Here is a 20,737-nt window from a genome sequence, read left to right as displayed (position 1 = left end):
TTACCTGCAATTCTATTTTTTCTGTATTTTGGTGTTCAAAACACCCCAATTCAGTCTGTTCTGTAGCACTCGCACCTAACCCCTCGCACAAGCTTCCGACACCACCGACGACGTATAGTATAGAAACCTTTCATACATAAACTATTCAAGTGCACACATACACACACAAGTTATTTTACGCACATGTAACTGTACCCTCCCGACCTACCTGGGGAAAAGTTAGTCTTCCCATAAAATCTTATAGTGCCGATTCTCTGACCGACAACAAGAACGCGGTCGCCAGGCTGGAATTCGGCCTGTTCTGAAGGTGGACTCCCCTGGGATGGCACCGCGTTCTGCATACCTGCAAAAGGAATCTCAAGTTAAGTGCGAGAAAGCTGTAAGAAGAACATGGTGACTGAGAGGGGACATTTACGAAGCAGTGATAAAAGTGGAGAAGTAAGCCAGTGGAGAAGTTGCCCAAGGCAACCCAATCAGCATTGACGTAAAATGTATAATTTGCATACTACAAAAGTATGCAGAGCAGCTGATTGGTTGCCATGGTATATCCAATCATAAAAAGATAGAGATAACAAGAATTTCTATTTTCGCACAGGACAAATGTCTAACATTAATACTCGCTTGAAATCCAGTGGGTGTATAGACAAACTTTCTGTCACCCACTTTTAAATAAGCGAGTGACATATCATTATATCGTCTTCTACACATGCTATTTAATACTTGTTTTAACCTATTTTTCTGATTCATGCAGCGATGCTTTTTCTCATATGGCTAATTAATTAATTTTTTTCTTACAATATTGTAATATATTTATTTTATTATTTTTTTCGTCTGTAGAACATATTAAAAGTTAAGTTTTAATGCTTCATACACAATTCATAGCTTCATAATTCCATTATCCAGTTAATTTAAATAAAGTGTGCCCCAGAGAGACATACCAAACAGCCTTTCTTTTGCTTCTTTGCAAAACAACCTTTTACAGTTCTTTCTGAAATAATGTCCGGGAGCACCGCCAACCCTGCCCTGCCCTAAAAGCCTTTTTAGGCAAAATTGGCAGCTTTATGTTGGTCTAAATTCTAATCTTTTATCTCATTAATATCATACTTGTCAAGTAATGTACAATCTGGTCCAGTGCAGATTCCAAAAAAACCCCACCCAGTATGGTTGCCATGGGCAACTTCTCCACATTTATCACTGCTTAGTACATGTCTGTCTGAGGGAGGAGAAGGTGACAATGTGAAACCCTGGGGATGGGGTGGGGGCAGGATAGGGTAACCACTGGTATGGTGATAAGGAAAGGGTGAGGTTTGAGTGTAGATAAAGAGCGACAAACACACATAACGGAGTATAACACGCAGAAGCAGTGTAGACATAATGAAAATGTGTCGATGTAAAAAGCTGAGCAATCCCCAAACGTACATTGAAACAATTAAATAGACTTCAGATCCGCTCACACCGTTGCATTTGAACTAAATGCATAAAGATTAATCACCATTAATTTACCTATTCGGTGTATTTAAAAAAAAAATGTCTATACAGTGTCGTTATGGTTACAGAATAAAAACCGCGCACGTCTTCAGCAAGCAAAGGTGTGACCGAAACAAAATCCCAGGCTCCTTAGTGCAGTTACAGGTGGGCCCAGGAACAGCAATAATATCGGGCGATGGTGCAGAGAATGGAAGACCAGACCCATCACCCAGAGGACAGGACCTGACCAGAGGGGATATATTACATGGAATGGAGGCTGACAGCCGGTGATGACTGGGGAGGGGCGGCTTAGTCTCTAGAAAGGAGGAGGATGATGAGGAAGAGCAAGAATAGAAGCTGCTGGATCCGATGTAGAACACTGAAACAGGGAATGGAAAACAGCTGCAAACAACAATAAAAGCAACATGCATGTAGCACTGGAGGAGACTGTGCATAACCCCGCATGTTAGCAACAGCACGCTCCCATCAGCAGATCCTACTACTATACAGTGAGGAGGCAGAGTAGGGGGCCAGCAAGTGCAGGACAGAGCTCAGCCCAGTCTAGAGTGGGGATGCGGGGCAGGGTAGGCAGATCTGGAGAGATTAGGCTCTGTCCCATCTAGAGTAGCGACGCAGTATTGGAGTGACAGGGCCCTCCTGCCCATTAGTGATGGCGCCAGCGCTGGAGAGAGTTCTGTCTGTCATAGCGCAGTGATGTCAGCGGGGAGAGACAGTTCTGTGCATTGTAGAGAACCAATGCCGGTGGTGGAGAGACAGAGCTCTCTCCAGTCCAGAGAAGTGACACCAGCAACGGAGACAAAGAGCTCTGCCCAGGCTAGATTAGCAATGCCAGAGGTTGGAGAGAGGCTTTACTACTCTAGACTGGGCAGAGCTCATTCTCTCCACCACTGGCATCGCTACTCTAGATTGGGCAGAGCTCTGACTCTCCACCACTGGCATCGCTACTCTAGACTGGGCAGAGCTCGGTCTCTCCACCACTGGCATTGCTCTAGACTGGGCAGAGCTCAGTCTCTCCACCACTGGCATCACTACTCTAGACTGAGCAGAGCTCAGTCTCTCCACCACTGGCATCGCTACTCTAGATTGGGCAGAGCTCTGACTCTCCACCACTGGCATCGCTACTCTAGACTGGGCAGAGCTGTCTCTTCAGCACTGGCATCGCTACTCTAGACTGGGAAGAGCTCATTCTCTCCACAACTGGCATCATTACTCTAGACTGGGCAGAGCTCTGTCTCTCCACCACTGGCATCACTACTCTAGACTGGGCAGCGCTCCGTCTCTCAACCACTGGCATTACTCTAGACTGGGCAGAGCTGTGTCTCTCCACCACTGGCATCGCTACTCTAGACTGGACAGAGGTCTGACTCTCCACCACTGGCATCTCTACTCTAGACTGGACAAAGCTCTGACTCTCCACCACTGGTATCGCTACTCTAGACTGGGCAGAGCTGTGTCTCTCCACCACTGGCATCGCTACTCTAGACTGGACAGAGCTCTGACTCTCCACCACTGGCATCGCTACTCTAGACTGGGCACAGTTGTCTCTTCAGTACTGGCATCGCTACTCTAGACTGGGCAGAGCTCGGTCTCTCCACTACTGGCATCGCTACTCTAAACTGGGCAGAGCTGTCTCTCTACCACTGACATCACTACTCTAGACTGGGCAGAGCTCTGACTCTCCACCACTGGCATTGCTCTAGACTGGGCAGAGCTCTGTCTCTCCACCACTGGCATCACTACTCTAGACTGAGCAGAGCTCAGTCTCTCCACCACTGGCATCACTACTCTAGACTGAGCAGAGCTCAGTCTCTCCACCACTGGCATCGCTACTCTAGATTGGGCAGAGCTCTGACTCTCCACCACTGGCATCGCTACTCTAGACTGGGCAGAGCTCGGTCTCTCCACCACTGGCATTGCTCTAGACTGGGCAGAGCTCAGTCTCTCCACCACTGGCATCACTACTCTAGACTGAGCAGAGCTCAGTCTCTCCACCACTGGCATCACTACTCTAGATTGGGCAGAGCTCTGACTCTCCACCACTGGCATCGCTACTCTAGACTGGGCAGAGCTGTCTCTTCAGCACTGGCATCGCTACTCTAGACTGGGAAGAGCTCTCTCTCTCCACCACTGGCATCACTACTCTAGACTGGACAGAGCTCTGACTCTCCACCACTGGCACTGCTACTCTAGACTGGGCAGAGCTCTGTCTCTCCACCACTGACATCGCTACTCTAGACTGGGCAGAGCTCTGACTCTCCACCACTGGCACTGCTACTCTAGACTGGGCAGAGCTCTGTCTCTCCACCACTGACATCACTACTCTAGACTGGGTAGAGCTTTGTCTCTCCATCACTGGCATCGCTACTCTAGATTGGGCAGAGCTCTGACTCTCCACCACTGGCATCGCTACTCTAGACTGGGCAGAGCTGTCTCTTCAGCACTGGCATCGCTACTCTAGACTGGGAAGAGCTCATTCTCTCCACAACTGGCATCATTACTCTAGACTGGGCAGAGCTCTGTCTCTCCACCACTGGCATCACTACTCTAGACTGGGCAGCGCTCTGACTCTCCACCACTGTTATCGCTACTCTAGACTGGGCAGCGCTCTGACTCTCCACCACTGTTATCGCTACTCTAGACTGGGCAGAGCTGTCTCTTCAGCACTGCCATCGCTACTCTAGACTGGGCAGAGCTCATTCTCTCCACCACTGGCATCATTACTCTACACTGGGCAGAGCTCTGTCTCTCCACCACTGGCATCACTACTGTAGACTGGGCAGACCTCTGTCATCATTACTCTAGACTGGGCAGAGCTCAGTCTCTCCACCACTGGCATTGGTACTCTAAACTGAGCAGAGATCAGTCTCTCCACCACTGGCATTGGTACTCTAGACTGGGCAGAGCCGGCTCTTGAGCACTGGCATCACTACTCTAGACTGGGCAGAGCTGTCTCTTCAGCACTGGCATCATTACTCTAGACTGGGCAGAGCTCATTCTTTCCACCACTGGCATCACTACTCTAGACTGGACAGAGCTCTGACTCTCCACCACTGGCACTGCTACTCTAGACTGGGCAGAGCTGTCTCTTCAGCACTGGCATCGCTACTCTAAACTGGGCAAAGCTCTGTCTCTCCACCACTGGCATTATTACTCTAGACTGGGCAGAGCCGTCTCTTCAGCACTGGCATCGGTACTCTACACTGGGCAGAGCTCTGTCTCTCCACCACTGGCATCACTACTGTAGACTGGGCAGACCTCTGTCATCATTACTCTAGACTGGGCAGAGCTCAGTCTCTCCACCACTGGCATCGCTACCCTAGACTGGGAAGAGCTGTCTCTTCAGCACTGCCATCGCTACTCTAGACTGGGCAGAGCTCATTCTCTCCACCACTGGCATCATTACTCTAGACTGGGCAGAGCTCTGTCTGTCCACCACTGGCATCACTACTCTAGACTGGACAGAGCTCAGTCTCTCCACCACTGGCATCGCTACTCTAGACTGGACAAAGCTCTGTCTCTCCACCACTGGCATTGCTACTCTAGACTGAGCAGAGATCAGTCTCTCCACCACTGGCATTGGTACTCTAGACTGAGCAGAGATCAGTCTCTCCACCACTGGCATTGCTACTCTAGACTGAGCAGAGATCAGTCTCTCCACCACTGGCATTGGTACTCTAGACTGGGCAGAGCCGGCTCTTGAGCACTGGCATCACTACTCTACACTGGGCAGAGCTCTGACTCCACACCACTGACATTGCTACTCTAGACTGGGCAGAGCTCAGTCTGTCCACCACTGGCATTGCTACTCTAGACTGGACAGAGCTCTGATTCTCCACTACTGGCATCACTACTCTAGACTGGACAGAGCTGTCTCTTCAGCACTGGCATCGCTACTCTAGACTGGGCAGAGCTCTGTTTCTCCACCACTGACATTGCTACTCTAGACTGAGCAGAGATCAGTCTCTCCACCACTGGCATCACTACTGTAGACTGGGCAGACCTCTATCTCCTCCACTGGCATCATTACTCTAGACTGGGCAGAGCTCAGTCTCTCCACCACTGGCATCACTACTGTAGACTGGGCAGACCTCTGTATCTCCTCCACTGGCATCGCTAGGCTACACTGGGCAGAGCTCTGTCTCTCCACCACTGGCATCGATACTGTAGACTGGGCAGAGCTCTCTCTCTCCTCCACTGGCCTCACTACTCTAGACTAGGCAGAGCTCTCTCTCCTCCACTGACACCACTACTCTAGACTGGGCAGGGCTCTGTCCCTCCACCACTGGCATAGCTTCTCTAGACTGGGCAGAGCTCAGTCTCCCCATCACTGGCATCGCTACTCTAGACTGGGCAGAGCTCAGTCTCTCCACCACTGGCATCGCTACTCTAGACTGGGCAGAGCTGACCCTCCACCACTGGCTTCGCTACTCTAGACTGGGCAGAGCTGTCTCTTCAGCACTGGCATCACTACTCTAGACTGGGCAGAGCTCATTCTTTCCACCACTGGCATCATTACTCTAGACTGGGCAGAGCTCTGACTCTCCACCACTGGCATCACTACTCTAGACTGGACAGAGCTCAGTCTCTCCACCACTGGCATTACTACTCTAGACTGGGCAGAGCAGTCTCTTCAGCACTGGCATCGCTAATCTAGACTGGGCAGAGCTCTCTCTCTCCACCACTGGCACTGCTACTCTAGACTGAGCAGAGATCAGTCTCTCCACCACTCGCATCGCTACTCTAGACTGGGTAGAGCTGTCTCTTCAGCACTGGCATCGCTACTCTAGACTGGGCAGAGCTCATTCTTTCCACCACTGGCATCATTACTCTAGTCTGGGCAGAGCTGTCTCTCCTCCACTGACATCACTACTCTAGACTGGGCAGAGCTCTGTCTCTCCACCACTGACATCACTACTCTAGACTGGGCAGAGCTCTGTCTCTCCACCACTGACATCACTACTCTAGACTGGGCAGAGCTCTGTCTCTCCACCACTGGCATTGTTTCTCTAGACCAGGCAGAGCCCTGTCTCTCCACCACTGACATCACTACTCTAGACTGGGCAGAGCTCTGTCTCTCCCTCTAGACTGGACAGAGCTCTGTCTCTCCCTCTAGACTGGGCAGAGCTCTGTGGTGGAGTGACAAAGCTCTGTCCAGTGGTACAGAGACACAGCCTTGGCAAATGGTGGGAGAGAAAAGGGGCAATTAGAGAACTAAGTCATTGGTTAAATGAATACTGCACTGGAAAGAATAAAACCCCAACTGGTGACCGATCCTCTGTAACCTGCGCAGCTGATAAAAGGACTTTTCATTAGTGTGGAAGGAATATACGAGACAATCTCTGATGTCTGTGCTGAAAATTCCCTTTATCCAGGTCCTTGAGGACACAAGGAGCTGTCAGCAGGTCCCTGCTACTGGCAGGAGAGAACTAAAGCTAAATAATCACTATATAGAATATGCTGAATAACTTCACACCAGCGAAACGATTTCAGAAAAATGTATTTTCCTCTGCCAGCCATTTACAGGTGCATCCACGGATACTAAGAAATCAGCCCCTTTGTCTTTGAGTAAGATGCTGCCACGCAGGTTCCCAATTTACAGGCGATGCTTCTAAACACTTTGAGTTCTGGAGGATTCTCTGAAGTGATGGGAAATATTGGCACAGGCCAGGGGAGCAGAGATAATATATTTGCGAGGGGCTCTTTTATCTTCCCCCTTCATGTGAATAAGCAGCCTGAGAGATGGAATTACAGACCCCCAGCTGTCGCCGTCTATTTTGTCGTGCGCTGTATGGAGAAAGGAGCGCTGCTGAGTACGTTCATCGAGTTATCACCTTTCTTTGTAGGCAGAGGATTAGAGGAATCATCGTGGCTTTGAAGAGATGTCGTATTTTTCTTGGATGGAATCAGCCCTGGAATGAAGACACAGCGGAACCAAACATAAATAGCGCACAGACGAGACTGATTGTGAGATGAGAGCTGACAGAAATACAGTAACGAGCAGGTAACTTTGCACTTTGGTAAAACCCTGCTGCGCTGCAGGGGGGTAGATGTAACAGGTGCGGAGGGCGTTAGATCTGGGAGGGGGGTGTCCTAACTCACATCTAAACTGCAGCATGGTTTGTCCAGGTGCAACATTTTAGCCTTTTAAATGATTACCGCTGTAACACATCAGGGAGATTCGCCAGGCTGCCAGTCGCTGGCTATTAAGAAATAATGTCAAATATACAAAATAGTGCGGAAGAATAATTTCTAACGGAGACGGGAGATATTTCTGCAAACTTAAGCCCCCTAGTTAATGTGTCCTTAAACTGGTGCGGTATTTAAAATTAGATATTCACTTTAGAGCCTGGATAGTATTGTGTAAATAGGCCGGGTCAGTGTTCCGGGGGTTTGGCTGATGTTTATGCACAATAAATGTACTTTCAGGCTGCAGCTACGAGGACAGAACGCAGAGGGGAGCAGGCGGTGCTCATTACCCTGGTGCATTCATAAACCATGTCACAGTAATATCCCAGTACACGCTCGGCAGACTCCACAGAAGAATAAATATTAATGTCAACACTGTCAGAAAGGATTAAAGAAAATGTGTTATTTCTTTTTATTTCTACAGCTCGCATTTCCCAGCATCCCCCATCTCTCTGATATGTACACAACGGTGATTCTTACTAATCCCCGAGCCGACGGCACCTGACTATACAGCGCAATGCTGAGCCCAGGTGGAGGGCACCAAACTGCCCCGCACAGCACCCAGATGGCATGTACCAGACTGCACCGCACAGCGCCCGGAAGCCCCACACAGCACCCAGGTAGGCACGCACCAGACCGCCCGGCACAGACCCCGGGTGGCACGCACCAGACCGCCCGGCACAGACCCCGGGTGGCACGCACCAGACCGCCCCGCACAGACCCCGGATGGACCGCACCGTACAGACCCCGAGTGGCACGCACCAGACCGCCCCGCACAGACCCCCGATGGCACGCACCAGACCGTCCGGCACAGACACCGGGTGGCACGCACCAGACCGTCCGGCACAGACACCGGGTGGCACGCACCAGACCGCCCGGCACAGACCCCGGGTGGCACGCACCAGACCGCCCCGGCACAGACCCCGGGTGGCACGCATCAGACTGCCCGGCACAGACCCCGGGTGGCACGTACCAGAACGCCCCGGCACAGACCCCGGGTGGCACGCACCAGACCGCCCGGCACAGACCCCGGGTGGCACGCACCAGACCGCCCCACACAGACCACGGGTGGCACGCACCAGACCGCCCCGCACAGACCCTGGGTGGACCGCACCAGACTGCCCCGCACAGACCCCGGGTGGACCGCACCAGACTGCCCCGCACAGACCCCGGGTGGACCGCACCAGACTGCCCCGCACAGACCCCGGGTGGACCGCACCAGACTGCCCCGCACAGACCCCGGGTGGACCGCACCAGACTGCCCCGCACAGACCCCGGGTGGACCGCACCAGACTGCCCCGCACAGACCCCGGGTGGCATGCACCAGACTGCCCCACACAGACCCCGGGTGGCACGCACCAGACCGCCCGGCACAGACCCCGGGTGGCACGCACCAGACCGCCCCGCACAGACCCCGGGTGGCACGCACCAGACCGCCCCGCACACGCACAGACCCCGGGTGGCACGCACCAGACCGCCCCGCACAGACCCCGGGTGGCACGCACCAGACCGCACCGCACAGACCCCGGGTGGCACGCACCAGACCGCCCCGCACAGACCCCGGGCTGCACGCACCAGACCGCCCCGCACAGACCCCGGGTTGCACGCACCAGACCGCCCTGCACAGACCCCGGGTGGACCGCACCAGACCACCCCACACAGACCCCGGGTGACACGCCATATGTTGTGCAGAAATCGTCCTTATTCAGACATTTGTACAACGGAAAGTCAGGCCCAGAAAGTGCATTCCTTACTCCAATCTGCACTAACTGATGATTTCCCAGTGGCTCCAGCATTGCATTTACTTTATGTTATGGATTGCACGTCACGGTTTATTACTGGACACTATACTGACATCTGATAAACACGGCAAGCCCCACTGAGCCATTTCTTAATATGAAACTCCAAGATGATCACGGCAGCTACAACACTAAGACTTACCGCTGTTAACTTTCGACGTCACGCGACTCAGGTCGATCTTCGGAGCCTTGACGGAACCAGGCATCTTGGTAGACGAGCTTCTGATAAAAGTCTTCATTGGTTCACTCGCCCTTCTTATCTTGGACAGCGGTGCGAAAATACCTGAGGGGGGATCAGGACACAAAGGGGATATTTAGTTATATATCTGCAGAATATTTGCTCAGAGGGGAAGAGAAACAGCCGGACTGCACTGCTGCTGATAGAGAGGAGGCGGCATGGAAAGGTTATTACAAGGAACCTGTAATAGTGACATCCTGCTGTCCTGGTAGATTCACGAGCAACCATTCATTACGCCTACTATAATGAATGAACCATTAATCCTCTCCTACCTCCAATGAGTGGAACAGCAGAGATTCAGTGATCAAGACCATTGTCATTCGGGAAATCATCCCCAGCCCACTGCAAATGATCACCCCAAGGCTGGTGCATACGGCGGATGCCAGTAACTGATGAATGACCGTGGCAAGCTCCCAGTCAGTGTGCAAAGGCTAAGATTCTCAAGCCCCATGCCAGCCTCAGCAACAAAACTACCAGTTATAAATGCCATGGACGGGGGCAAGTATTTAGAGAATGGCCAGGGTCCCTGGCATCATACCCCTGCTGCTGTGATAGTTTGGAGGAGGTAAGGGATTTAACACAGTCATTTGGCAGGAAATCTCCTTTTGAGTTGTATACAAAGAGCTGCACTTTGTATACTCCTGTCTTGCAAGCAGCACCTTTTTATGGGTCTGGGACTGAGTGTCGACAGCACAAAGGTCGACACACCTTAGGTCGACGCCAATTGGTCGACACACCTTAGGTCGACATGGAAAAGGGTCGACATGGAAAAAAGGTCGACAGGAACAAGGTCGACATGGAAAAAGGTCGACGTGAGTTTTTTATGTTTTTTTGGTGTAGTTTCCTTCGTAGAGTGACCGGGAACCCCAATTAGTGCACCGCGTTCGCTCGCCATGCTTCGGGCATGGTGCCTTCGCTCCGCTACCGCTTCGCTCGGCACACTTTACCGTTCCAATCGTAGTCCACGTGGATCGTTAAGTATGAAAAGGTTAAAAAAAAAAGAAAAAAATCTTGAAAAACTCATGTCGACCTTTTTCCATGTCGACCTTGTTCCTGTCAACCTTTTGTCCATGTCGACCTTTTGTCCATGTCGACCTAAGGTGTGTCGACCAATTGGCGTCGACCTAAGGTGTGTCGACCTTTGTGCTGTCGACCTGGAGTCCGGATACCCCTTTTTATTACATTCCATTACATATTATGCCATTTTAACTCTGCTGTTAACATCTTGCTGTATTGCTGTTGCCCCTAGCAATAGGGAAGAGTCTTTTTTAAGACTGTTTGTGCGAATAAAACATCTTCTGCCTCAAGATGGACGCTTCATCTTGTGACCTGCATGGCTAGGCGAAACTAGCTCTGTTTTCCGGCTGTCCAGGGAACACCCAGCGTCTCCAAGCTCCGCCTTCCACCTGCACCGTGCTGTGCTTAAGCAAGCGACAATTGGAGATTTGTGACCACCACACAGGGGTGGTAAAACAGCGTGTCGACGCATACAGAGCAGAACCGTGGTCCCAGTAGCCACAACAAGGAAGTCTGGTGGTGGCATCGTAGTACCTGCCCACTGCGCAGTGGGTGTAGTCAGTAACAGGCAGTTACTGACGTAAGCGGGAATCCCCTAATTGGCCAGGTCTCTGTAAAGCGCTGCGGAATGTGTGCGTGCTATAGAACGGGTAATAAATAAATAAATCCAGCCCCCCCGCCATTCCTAACGGTAGGACCTGCAGGGGGAACATTCCCAAATGGGAAGGAAGGGGCAGATTCAGCAGAAATATGGTAAGATAAATAATAAAATTGTCCTCTTCAGAAAAGTGTAAAAATGGAGTAAAATGTTTGCTATACTTGTAACAAATAGTCATGCACGGATGTGTCCTCATACAGCCTTGCTGCAGTTGCTCCAGCCGTAAATGTGTCTTAATCGGAACGTAATGTGGTTGAGGTGCATCAGGAGACTGTGATGGCTAATTTAATATACAACACTTGTATATCTGTGTGTGACTGAGTCTGTATATGAAGTGCCACAATGTAGCAGCCACGGCTTTTTTTCCAATTCAAGTTCCGTTTTGCTTCATATAATCAGACTCCGTCACGCACAACATACAAGTGTCATATGCACCAGGCATCTTACGCTGGTGGCTTATTGCACAGTCCTAAGCTGGTGCAAATCATTTCTCACAGGCAGGTCACAGACAGTATCGTCTGGAGTATACTCCTCACCATCAGTGCCATTGCCATGTAGTGTTCCACAATGTTCTATACTATCCCCCATGCTCCCATGCTTTTTGCAGTATACATGCTCCCGCTGGGTGAAATAATCAGGCGCCATGGGCTAGTCTACCACTGCTTTGCAGATGATACACAACTGTACTTGTCCTTTGCTCCAGGCACTGATAACCCAATAGCAACCCTAAATGGCTGTCTAGCTGAACTACAGGAGTGGATGAGCGCCAGTTGGCTGCGACTGAACCCGGATAAAACAGAGGTCCTTATGATACGACCGCAACATCAAAGGACAAGACTGCAGCATAGCCAACCAACTGGACTTACACTCGGGGATTACGAATTACAAACCACTGATCATGTGCGGAATCTTGGCGTTATCCTGGATGGTGGCTTGACACTTAAACATCAGATATCAGCCACAATCAAATCCTCATTCTTTCACCTGAGGAACATAGCCAGAATCAAGCACTTAATTCCCTCAGATGATATGCCAAAAGTCATACATGCATTTGTATTATCTCGATTAGACTACTGTAATGCCCTCTACCTTGGTCTCCCAGCAAAAGAATTGCAACGCTTACAGCTGGTGCAAAACACAGCTGCCAGGCTATTACCCAACCAGCCCCGTTCTAGCCACATAACACCCATCCTCTACTCCCTTCACTGGCTGCATGTAAGATAGCGAGTCATCTTCTAGATTGGCTTACTGAGTTTCAAAGTCCTACATGACCAGGGCCCAAGGTACCTGAAGCAGCTTCTGACCCCATACTGCCCCACTCGATTACTGCGATCTGTAGATGAAGGATTTTTAGCAGTACCTACAATCTCCCGTAATTCATCTGGGGGTCGAGCTTTTAGTCATGCGGCTCCGACTCTATGGAACTCACTTCCCCGCACAGTGCGAGAGGCCCCAACTATAGAATCCTTCAAAAGTAGACTCAAGACTTTCCTGTTTACTCAAGCATTTCCATAATGTCCCTTTAGTAACTCCATGCTTCTGTATTTTACGTAAAGCTTTTCTGTACTTCAGTATTCTCTGTACTATATTATGCTATGTATCTGTTAAGCGCTTGGGTCCTATTGGAGAAAGAGCACTATATAAATAAAATTATTATTGAGGTTGCGTGTGTGAGGAAACATCTGTAGAAACATCTTTGTTATAACTCAAAGATACCAATACAGATGAAGGAATGGCAGGTGTACGTTATCCATTAATTACTCCTTCAGTTCCATCGGATGCAACATGTAAATTACAGCAACCGCGTTAAACCATACAAAATAATCCATAATTATCTGCTGCATCGATGGTTCCACAGACAGCGCTCACTCTGAAATCATTAGTATGCCTTCAATACTGTGTATCGGAGATATGTTACAGAACCGTTCCACTATACAAAGGAATATGAAGTCGTCCATACCATGTTTTGGGGAACATTTAAAATACTGCACTCCAGCGATGGCGCCGTCGTTCTTTCCTTCGGATTCGTCCATCTCAACGCCAGCCCACTGGCCAGTTGCAAACTGCGTGGTTCCACAAAACCTCAATGTGCCCACCTGCAAAAGATAAATGAACACGCTCAGCAGATCTGTCTGATAAGAGCACGGGCTATGCTACACACATGTGCAATGGACATAGGGCAGAATATGACACATATACTGTATATTAGAGATGGCGTATATCCTCACTGATTAACATACCAAAAGACAATGAATGTTTTCACACTAAACGTACTGGTCGCGTTCTTTCCTCTCTTTGAAACGGCATTTTTGCAGCGCAGTCAGTCTTTAGCTGAGCAGGCACAGTGTGACTGGCAGTATGACAGACTTGTACCGCAAGACTGATGAAGAGTCTAGGGATAAACTTTTACAGACATGCAGGAGAATGCCAGAACAGAATAGTACATTTTGCCTTTATGCTTTATATATGAGAGTAAAATTTGGATGTTAACCCATTGTTGAAACTCAAGTTAAAGGTCTACTGTAAAATCATCAAGTTTTGGTATGTAAATTCAATGCTACAGCATCTCGGTTGCATGTGTGTGTGTGTGTGTGTGTGTGTGTGTGTGTGTGTGTGTGTGTGTGTGTGTGTGTGTGTGTGTTAGCATTTTGTGGTTATTTTAGGCAGAACCAGCATTGTGCTAGTTTATACTACAGTTTGAAATGTGGACCAATGACGTCCGATTGTGAGACTCTCCTAAAATACATTGTGGCAGAAGTATACAATGGCTTCAAATGACCTCCACCGACTGGATTATTGGATACTTAATGTATGAATGCTGAGGAGGACGTTCCCCTCCGTCCCTCAGATTGATGGGTTCACCACACGGCTCCCCTGCTCCTATCTTTCTATGTTGTTTTGTTATCCTACTTTTCTGCTCCGGGGTGAAGAGAATGTTGTGGCTTCATCTAGAATTTCAAACTTGGATTTTGGATCCCTCATTTGTCAACATTGTTCATATTTACCGAATCTACAGACTATTGAATTCAGAATTTTTTTTTAATCTATGATGTGTTTTATAATAATGTGATAAAGTGCTCTAAATAAAATATATAGTTTAAAAAAGTATATACATAGTAAGTGGAAAACAGTACAGTAAAGAAATACGTACAATGACCCAAATGTATCAAGCCTTAAAAAGTGATAAAGTGAAGTGTGATAAAGATTAAGGAAGTTATGGGCAAGAAAAGGCGAGCATTTAAAAAATACAAATCTGACGGGGAAGCAGAGTCATTTCAGCACTATAAGGAATGTAACAAAAATTGCAAAAAGGAAATAAGAGCGGCTAAAGTAGAAACTGAAAAACTAGTAGCAAAGGAAAGCAAAGCGAATCCCAAAAAATTATTTAAATACATTAATAGCAAGAGATTAAAAAAGGAGAGTATAGGCCCTTTGAAAGACAAGTTGGGAGTCTTAAGCAAAAATGATAATGACATAGCGGACACACTAAATGAGTTTTTTTCAACAGTATTCACTAGAGAGGACCCAATTCAGGGACTGACACACAATCTCAATAATGACAATATCACACTGATAGGTACTTATTTAAGCGAGGAAGTAGTCTGTGACCGATTAAAACATTTAAAGATTAATAAATCACCAGGGCCCGATGGTATTCATCCAAGGGTTCTAATGGAGCTTCACTCTGAACTGGCAAAACCGCTATCTTTGATCTTTGAGGATTCAGTTATATCAGGTATGGTTCCCAAAGACTGGCGTATAGCGGAAGTAGTGCCTATATTCAAAAAGGGAAGTAAAGCTGAACCAGGTAATTATAGACCAGTTAGTCTTACATCTATAGTGGGGAAAGTATTGGAAGGTATTCTAAGAGATAGTATTCAGAAGTTCCTTGAAACCAATAAGGTCATTAAAAGGAATCAACATGGGTTTATGAAGGACAGATCCTGTCAAACCAACTTACTTGGCTTTTATGAAACAGTAAGCGCAAACCTAGATCAGGATAAAGACGTGGATGTAATCTTTTTAGACTTTGCCAAAGCGTTCGATACTGTACCACACATGAGACTTATATACAAGCTACAAGAATCAGGGCTAGGAAGCACAATATGCACTTGGGTCAAAAACTGGTTAGATAATAGGAAGCAGCGCATTGTGGTTAATGGATCTTTTTCAACTTGGACTGAAGTGCTAAGTGGTGTCCCGCAAGGCTCAGTATTAGGACCGCTATTGTTCAATATTTTCATTAACGACCTAACAGAAGGTCTAGAGAGCATGGTGTCAATTTTTGCAGATGATACCAAATTATGTAAGGCTATAAATACAGAGGAGGATGCCGAGTCTCTTCAGAACGACTTAGTTAAATTAGAAGCATGGGCAGCCAAATGGAGAATGCGCTTCAACACAGACAAGTGTAAGGTAATGCACTGTGGTAACAAGAACAAAAATTACACCTACCTACTAAATGGGGTAAAATTAGGGGATTCTGTACTGGAAAAGGACTTAGGTGTCCTCATAGATAGCAAGCTAAGAAGTAGTATCCAAAGTAGGACTGCAGCAAAGAAGGCTAATAAGATATTAGCATGCATAAAACGGGGTATTGATGCTAGGGACGAGAGTATTATACTCCCGTTATATAAATCACTAGTGAGGCCACACCTTGAACACTGTGTACAGTTCTGGGCACCGTACTACAAAAAGGATATCCTGGAGCTTGAAAAGGTACAGAGGAGGGCGACCAAACTAATTAAGGGCATGGAGACGATGGAATACAAGGAAAGGCTTGAAAGACTAGGCATGTTTACATTGCAAAAGCGGAGACTAAGAGGGGATATGATCAACATCTACAAATATATAAGGGGACAATACACAGAGCTTGCGCGGGACCTGTTTTTGGTTAGATCAACACAGAGGACTCGTGGACACTCGCTCAGGTTAGAGGAGAGGAGATTCCGCACAATACGGCGTAAAGGCTTTTTCACGGTAAGGACAATACGTGTTTGGAATTCCCTGCCCGAGGGAGTTGTAATGGCGGAATCTGTCAACACCTTTAAGAATGGGTTAGATAAATTCCTATTGGAAAAGGATATCCAGGGGTATGGTGCATAGTCATGCATTATAGTTACTATAAATAGGGATAAAATGCAATGGCTGACAGCAGCATCAGTCAGAAATTTTAGTCAAATCATCATGCATAGGAGACCACAAATAGGTTGAACTCGATGGACAATTGTCTTTTTTCAACCTCAGATACTATGTTACTATGTTAAAGTACCAACCAATCAGCTCATAACTGTCATTTTTAAAACACAGCCTGTAACATGGCAGTTAGGAAGCTGATTGGCTGGTACTTTATCCCTCTCCACTTTATCACTTTTTAAGGCTTAATACATTTGGACAACAAGTAGCACTATTCTCATTTTTTGTTTAACATTGGCCCATATTTATCAAGCCTTGGAGAGTGATAAATAGCACGGTGATAAAGTACCAACTAATCAGCTCCTAACTGCCATGTTACAGGCTGTGTTTTAAAAATGGCAGTTAGGAGCTTATTGATTGGTACTTTATCGCCGTGCAATTTATCACTCTCCAAGGCTTGATAAATCTGGGCCATCATTTCTTATAGTATTTATGACGGGTGCTAAAATGTTACCCGCCCTGTTATTGGGAGTGGGCCCGCGTCACCGCACCAACATGGTAACCGTGCCCTCAGTCCCGCTGTTCATTTGATGCGCTCACCCTGGTCTATTTACTAAGTCTTGGAGAGAGATAAAGTGGACTGAGATAAAGTACCAGCCAATCAGCTCCTGTTATTTTTCAAACACAGCCTGTGGCTTGGCAGTTAGGAGCTGATTGTCTGGTCATTTATCTCAGTCCACTTTATCTCCATCCAAGGCTTAGTAAATAGACTCCATAGAGATTATTCAGCTGACACGAGAAACACCTTAGAGTGCACAGGTCTATGAGGAGGAAATAAGGGAATGTGAGGGTGGGAATTGCATTAGACAGATTGGCCGGGGCGCTGTCTCATACAGTTACTATGTCACAAAGGGAAGAGAGTTATTATTATTATACAGATATTCCTGGAAAATGACAAAATGGGGTTAGAGTGCCTCCCTGAGCTCTATTCTCTGGATCAAGCGTCTGATAGTGTTTTTCATCGCTGGATTCAAACATTTCTAACAACAAATTACGTGTTTATCTGGTCACAATCATCCAGGATAAATCAAAGCAAATTGGATATACAAGTTCTGTGTTATACAGATTGACATCACAATCTTTCTTCATCAGTTTCAAAGGAGCTTCACATTACTACTCTGTACTAAAGCAAACCCTTCTTCTCCCGCATTATAACTCTCAGGGGGAGATGTATCTAGCCTTGGGCAGTGATAAAGCAACCAATCACCTTGTAACTGGCATTTCAAAGTCTTGCTAGATAAATGAAAGAAGGGGATATACTCTGTGCTGCTGGGGACCCTGCTCCTCCCACTATATAACTCTCAGTCTGTGGTTTCCTGCTGCCTCCATTCTCCTCCTCACATCATGTCACTGCCTCTGTCACATGCAGCCCTGTCCTCACTGACACATCACTCATCTCCTGATATACTCTGTGCTGCTGGGGACCCTGCTCCTCCCACTATATAACTCTCAGTCTGTGGCTTCCTGCTGCCTCCATTCCCCTCCTCACATCATGTCACTGCCACATGCAGCCCTGTCCTCACTGACATCACTCATCTCCTGATATACTCTGTGCTGCTGGGAATCATTGCTCCTCCCACTATATAACTCTCAGTCTGTGGCTTCCTGCTGCCTCCATTCCCCTCCTCACATCATGTCACTGCCCCTGTCACATGCAGCCCTGTCCTCACTGACATATCACTCATCTCCTGATATACTCTGTGCTGCTGGGGTCCCTGCTCCTCCCACTATATAACTCTCAGTCTGTGGCTTCCTGCTGCCTTCATTCCCCTCCTCACATCATGTCACTGCCCCTGTCACATGCAGCCCTGTCCTCACTGACACATCACTCATCTCCTGATATACTCTGTGCTGCTGGGGACCCTGCTCCTCCCACTATATAACTCTCAGTCTGTGGCTTCCTGCTGCCTCCATTCCCCTCCTCACATCATGTCACTGCCCCTGTCACATGCAGCCCTGTCCTCACTGACACATCACTCATCTCCTGATATACTCTGTGCTGCTGGGAACCCTGCTCCTCCCACTATATAACTCTCAGTCTGTGGCTTCCTGCTGCCTCCATTACCCTCCTCACATCATGTCACTGCCCCTGTCACATGCAGCCCTGTCCTCACTAACACATCACTCATCTCCTGATATACTCTGTGCTGCTGGGGACCCTGCTCCTCCCACTATATAACTCTCAGTCTTTGGCTTCCTGCTGCCTCCATTCCCCTCCTCACATCATGTCACTGCCCCTGTCACATGCAGCCCTGTCCTCACTGACACATCACTCCTCTCTTGATATACTCTGTGCTGCTGGGGACCCAACAGAGCTTGCAATCTGTACTTCCTATTACACGCACCGACACGCAGTTAACGGACTGAAATCATTAAGGAATTAAGGTGACTGAAGCGTTCCACAGATGGGCCAACGCTGCCAGCCAGAGATGACTGAATCAGTCTATGTTTTGGCCACACACTGGAATGGACAAATCCATCGGATGTGGTGGTTTGGTGACGTACCTATTGTCCAACGTCCACAATCAGAGATCACAGCCCATTCCAGAATTCTACCCCCAGAAACTAGATGGAGATTTAACACTTGTTATCACTTGTTGCTAATCATAAATGGTGCTCCAGCCAATCAGCTCCTGTACTTTTTCAAACACATGACAGCTAGGAGCTAATTGGTTAGAGTGTAATTCAAGATTAGTAATGAGAGCAAAAAAGAATATCAATAGGTTACATTTGTCCCTATGCACCACGGCATCATCCGCGCAGACAGCCAACAAGGAAAGTGACACAGCAGTGTAACCCTGGCCACATTCATTATAACACAAGAAAACGGTTCCATATAACCACATTCACCACTTTGAAAAAAAATCCATTTAATAAATTAAGGAGAGCCCATGGAAGCTTGTTCTTCTTTATTTCAATCCTTTGGCATCTTAAGGGTGAGGCGGACAGAAAAACAAAAACACATTTCCAAAAACGGGAGAGAAAAGAATCGCAGAGGCAGCAAAATTCACGAGTCCCTCCGCCCCCCCTCATTACATGAAGGAAACGTCCCCTAGTGGGTAATTACACTCATTTACCCACCGTGCCAGAAAACGTGGACAGCTGGAGGGAGCCGCAGAAGCGCAGCCGGTGGCTGTCACAGAAGCAGGATTCTGCATCCTCTGCAGGGTACGGCTTACACCAACCCTTAGGGTGGGTCGTGTTTGTACTATATGTATTCATGGTAAAACTAGTGAGACACAGATGGGTTACCAGCTCATATATCAGGACTTACAGCCAATTAGCGCTGAGTCAAGTCAACGTTAATTATGACATTATTTACTATTACAGTATAAAGTGGGCAATCAGCATGCTATGTAGTAATTTGAGATTTAGATCAATATCTGCAGGGTTGTTTTTTTTTAAATCTGAACGCCAAGAGCTGCATAATGAGCAATGATTAGGACGGAGGGGGAAGGAAATACTCCATCTTTAAACAAAGATTCAGAGGCAAATTTGAAGCGAAGGGCATTCATTTGTAAATACAAACATTTCTCCTGTGTAGTACACTGGGCGGACTAATCCTTAACATTCCGAAAACTCTACAGGTCCGTCTGAGATCGGTAATAAAGAAGCGGGCGACACAAGAAAGTTCCCACATCCAAATAAAAATTATAGTAGGTCCCAAACACTCTGGATAACACATCCCATATCTGTATTATCAAGAGTTGCACACCTAATGGGGGAGATTCAAATTTTGAAAAGTCAGTTGAGAGTCTGTTTTTCCTATGTAATAGACAGGAAAAAACAGACACTCAACCAACTTTTCAAACATTTGAATCTCCCCCAATGTATTTAACTATACATGGTTTTAAGATTGTTTAAAAAAAAAAAAAAAACAACACAGTCTGACAAAGGGGTTGCCGCGGTCGGGATCCCGGAGGTAAGCATACCAACCCCCGGATCCTGGCAGCCAGGATGCTGACTGGGGGAGGGCGAACGCAACGGAGCCCCATACGGGGTTCTATTCTGTTCCCACTCTATGTAGTGTCGTGAACGAGTGGGAATAAGCTCCTGTTAGCCGGCATTCCGTCTGGCGGCATTGTCAGCGGTCGGGATTCCGGCGTTGGTATCATGACCAGCGGCATATCAACTGCATCCCTGACAAAGTTATAA

At 47.8% G+C, this 20,737-nt stretch overlaps 1 protein-coding gene across 11 annotated transcripts in view; it reads right to left on the bottom strand.

Moving 5' to 3' along the window:
- The window catches only part of CLIP4 (CAP-Gly domain containing linker protein family member 4), a 176,222-nt gene that overhangs the window by 33,578 nt on the left and 121,907 nt on the right, over positions 1–20,737 (bottom strand). For 10 of the 11 annotated variants that reach the window (XM_063918918.1, XM_063918922.1, XM_063918923.1 and 7 more), the window contains 5 exons: positions 13,347–13,482; positions 9,616–9,756; positions 7,320–7,397; positions 1,733–1,846; positions 209–343 (listed from right to left, as the gene is read on the bottom strand). In XM_063918918.1, coding sequence (XP_063774988.1) covers positions 209–343; positions 1,733–1,846; positions 7,320–7,397; positions 9,616–9,756; positions 13,347–13,482 — 604 coding nt within the window. The remainder of the gene's footprint in view (positions 1–208; positions 344–1,732; positions 1,847–7,319; positions 7,398–9,615; positions 9,757–13,346; positions 13,483–20,737) is intronic. The other variant, XM_063918928.1, reaches the window with a different exon arrangement.

The sequence above is a fragment of the Pseudophryne corroboree genome, chromosome 4, assembly GCF_028390025.1.
Source record: "Pseudophryne corroboree isolate aPseCor3 chromosome 4, aPseCor3.hap2, whole genome shotgun sequence".
Classification (NCBI taxonomy): domain Eukaryota; kingdom Metazoa; phylum Chordata; class Amphibia; order Anura; family Myobatrachidae; genus Pseudophryne; species Pseudophryne corroboree.
This window is presented reverse-complemented; position numbering and strand designations above follow the sequence as displayed.